Source organism: Argentina silus, assembly GCF_951799395.1.
Source record: "Argentina silus genome assembly, chromosome: 16".
NCBI lineage: Eukaryota > Metazoa > Chordata > Actinopteri > Argentiniformes > Argentinidae > Argentina > Argentina silus.
Window position 1 is genome coordinate 6,289,302 of NC_139670.1, and position 3,248 is coordinate 6,292,549.

At 43.5% G+C, this 3,248-nt stretch overlaps 1 protein-coding gene across 1 annotated transcript; it reads right to left on the reverse strand.

Moving 5' to 3' along the window:
* Positions 1–1,039: 1,039 nt before the first annotated feature.
* LOC310817180 (transmembrane protein 100-like) lies at positions 1,040–2,356 on the reverse strand (the record flags this gene model as incomplete). Its single annotated transcript, XM_083687618.1, has 2 exons — positions 2,318–2,356; positions 1,040–1,567 (listed from the first exon to the last, which is right to left on the reverse strand). The coding sequence occupies exon 2, from the start codon at positions 1,520–1,522 to the stop codon at positions 1,040–1,042; it is 483 nt and encodes a 160-aa protein (XP_083543744.1). The 5' UTR covers positions 1,523–1,567; positions 2,318–2,356.
* Between the last annotated feature and the right edge of the window lie 892 nt (positions 2,357–3,248).

The window sequence follows — 3,248 nt, forward strand, 5'->3', positions numbered from 1 at the left end:
GTTCTAGTGACCGGGTGATGCAACTCTCTCTCTGTCCCCTCTCCCCCCATGGCATTCCCCACATGCCCCATGCCGGCGGAGATAAAGTTAGAGCTCAAGAAGTGACAACGCGTCGTAACCGGTGGCCTCCCAGTGACGCAACCCAATGATTTTATTATCTGGTCTGGTGTTAGAAGGATGCTAGGCAACGTAAACAGAAATACAACCTATAAATACAACCAGTCCCTCCACTGTCAGGTCGGCCCAGACCTGGTTTAGAAACACAATACCTAGACAGTCAATTGAAATTACGTTTTAATTGCTAATTGGCATTTTGAACATCTCAAATTCAATGGAGCAAATGCTGTACATAGAGTACAGTATGTGTCAATATAGTATATGTCATAAATAGCATGAAAATGTCAAAGATATTGGATTGGTGTATAATGCTACATTTGTGAACAACATTTGAATCGAAGCCACAACATGCTTAACCACAGCTATTGCACAACGCTACAGCTAGCACAAAAATGTTGACAGACTAAATCGAAAGTGGGCACAATAAACAGTTATAAAGTAAATTGCGTTTGTGTTACATTACTGGAGAGCATAGTGATACGCACTGCTTTAAGCATATAAAATGGCATGCATATCAAACTTGAAAGATACATTGACTTCATCTAGGCAACAACTCACGAAACTACACATGAACTTTAAGTACCTATTTGAATGTTTATTTGAAACATCAACGAAATAGCAGCATTGGAGCCACAGGTTCACCACGTGACGTCCATCATTCAACAACCCATGTCTTCTCTCAATATACGTTCTTATCCTCCTGAATGTCCAGGATAAAAGGCCCTCACAAAGCCTTTACACTTGGCCTTTGACAGGCCAGTTCAAACATTTCAGCTTTCATTCTGGACAGTAAGAGTCCAACCCAAACTCCTGCAAGCCCTCAGAGGAACAGGCCTACTTCTGAACATCATCTATCATCTTCCCTCCTCCAACTCTGAGGATTCTTCATTCAGATCATTCCATGAATGCTTCCATTGTTCTCTCAAGCCTCATTGAGGTCGTGGCTGGCCATCAGTGCTGTCTGACTCTCCCTTCGACGGTCTTTCTTCCTCCTCAGCCGAAACCTCCAGCACACGGCACTGGACCCTAGTAGAGCCAGGCCGGCAGACAGCAACACCAGCCCCAGCACAGAGATCGTGGAGCCGTGGGAGTTGAACGTGTAAGCTACAACCGTGACCACGGTGCCGGCGATAAGGACGACCACGCCGAACGGTACTGTGCACCGGTAGCAGGAGAGTTCTGCCCCGCCAGTGGCTGCGGCCAGCTGGACCTCGTTGATCAGAGGAACAGTCGTTATGACAACACTACGATCCTTGTTGTTTTTGTTGTTGTTGGGCTTCTCTGCAAGAACCTTGTCTGAAGTTGTAGAGGGCATCTTCATAGCACTACTGGGTACTCTCAATGCACTTTTACCAGTTGTGTCGTCTGGCTGGGAGATTTTGCTGGCAATGAAAAGATGGGCCATCTTGACTTTCACTCAGTGGAAATCCGGTTGTGTAACATTTGTTACCTGCAAACAGTGACAGTAAACAGTGAAAACAGCTATATTAACACAGTCAAGCCATCTGCAGTGTACATTCAAATCCAACTTTAAACACTGAGACATTGGAATGAAGAAAGTCCAAGCAAGACAAAGGCTCAACAATAATGACCTCCAACATTAAACCTGTGCACCTAATCTAGACTAGTATTACACTAATGTGAACAATGCACCATATTTGGAATTACAGCGAAATATTCCTTTAAATTGAAGCCTATATAACTGGTGTATAACTGGCAGCAAAGTTACCACCGGATGCAATGCTTGGAGTTCGGCATGAGGCCCGGACAGCGCGCAGAATAACTGCCAAATTCCCTGGAGAACGACGGGTAACGTTACAGAAACGGGACACGGGCAATCTGACAGTCTTGTCTAATGATGAAATGTGAGTTATAAAAACTGTATGACGTAGACCAGTCATCAACACCTAGGCCTAATGTCTCTGTTGAAGTCTAGAGGTGTGGAAGTCAGAAACTGTGACTGTTGCTACTGAGGCGCGACTGAGCGTTTCGGAGATTTTGGGGGGAGATAGAGTATCCCTATTCTCACCTTTTCTGCTGGCTCCATATCACCTTTTCTCAGCCCGAATATTAAGCTATTCTGATCTCACAGTGATGGTCTAAATTCATCACATGCACGATTGCAATAATATTGTCAACAATATTGATAAGATATACATTATAATGTGTGAATCATAATAATTTAGAATTCAAAACTTACTTTTCGCTTGGGTTAATTTTCTCCAGACTGGTTTTATGGTTCAGGAAAGGTAATTTTCCTTGATCTTGTAAAGATGGATTTTTATCATTCGTTTTTTTCCTCCAATATAGATGGAAAATTGACTGAGACTCCAATCTCCACTCTGCAAGTCAAAGATTCTATTGCCGCTGACGTTTTCCTGAAATCGAAATAATTGCTTCCATACCACTTGTATCTCTCTCTCGATCCTGCAGCTATTGGATGTTCTCTACGAGCGCATTCGTGTCTAGAAACAGTGGCTCATTGCCATGATCTGCATCGTCTTAGAGAATAAGGGGGATATCAATAGCAAAAGGGGGGAGTGTCTGCGAGCGATGGGGCGCACGACACGACTCTCTCCCCTTCACCTACATGTACTGAACGAGCAAGGAAACTTTTAACCCTCTCCACACTGAACAGACGAACAGTGCAGTTGGATGTCTGTTCTCCTTCGTTGTAACGCAATGTGAGCTGTTTTCCATTGTCTTCTTGGGGGAGCATTTATCTATCTATCTATCTATCGATCTATCGATCTATCTGTTGCTCTCTCTCTCTCTCTCTCTCTCTCTCTCTCTCTCTCTCTCTCTTTCTCTCTTTCTCTCTCTCTTTATCTTTGTCTTTGCAATTACAGCAAATTTACATGCAACATTATTTGACCAATATAACCATATGGTTTGTATAACATATTACATGTTTGTATTATGTATTTTGGCTCAAGTCTTTTGATGTTTTATAGTGAGCAACATGTAGGCTACTGGGGCAGGTTATGATCTGTAAAGTGGTGGATGCCACCAGCAATGGCCTCTCAAGCATGTGTATATAGGCGCCGGTAACCCTAGTATGGTATAGCCTAATGAGTCTGTGTGTGTGTGTGTGTGTGTGTGTGTGTGTGTGTGTGTGTGTGTGTGTGTGT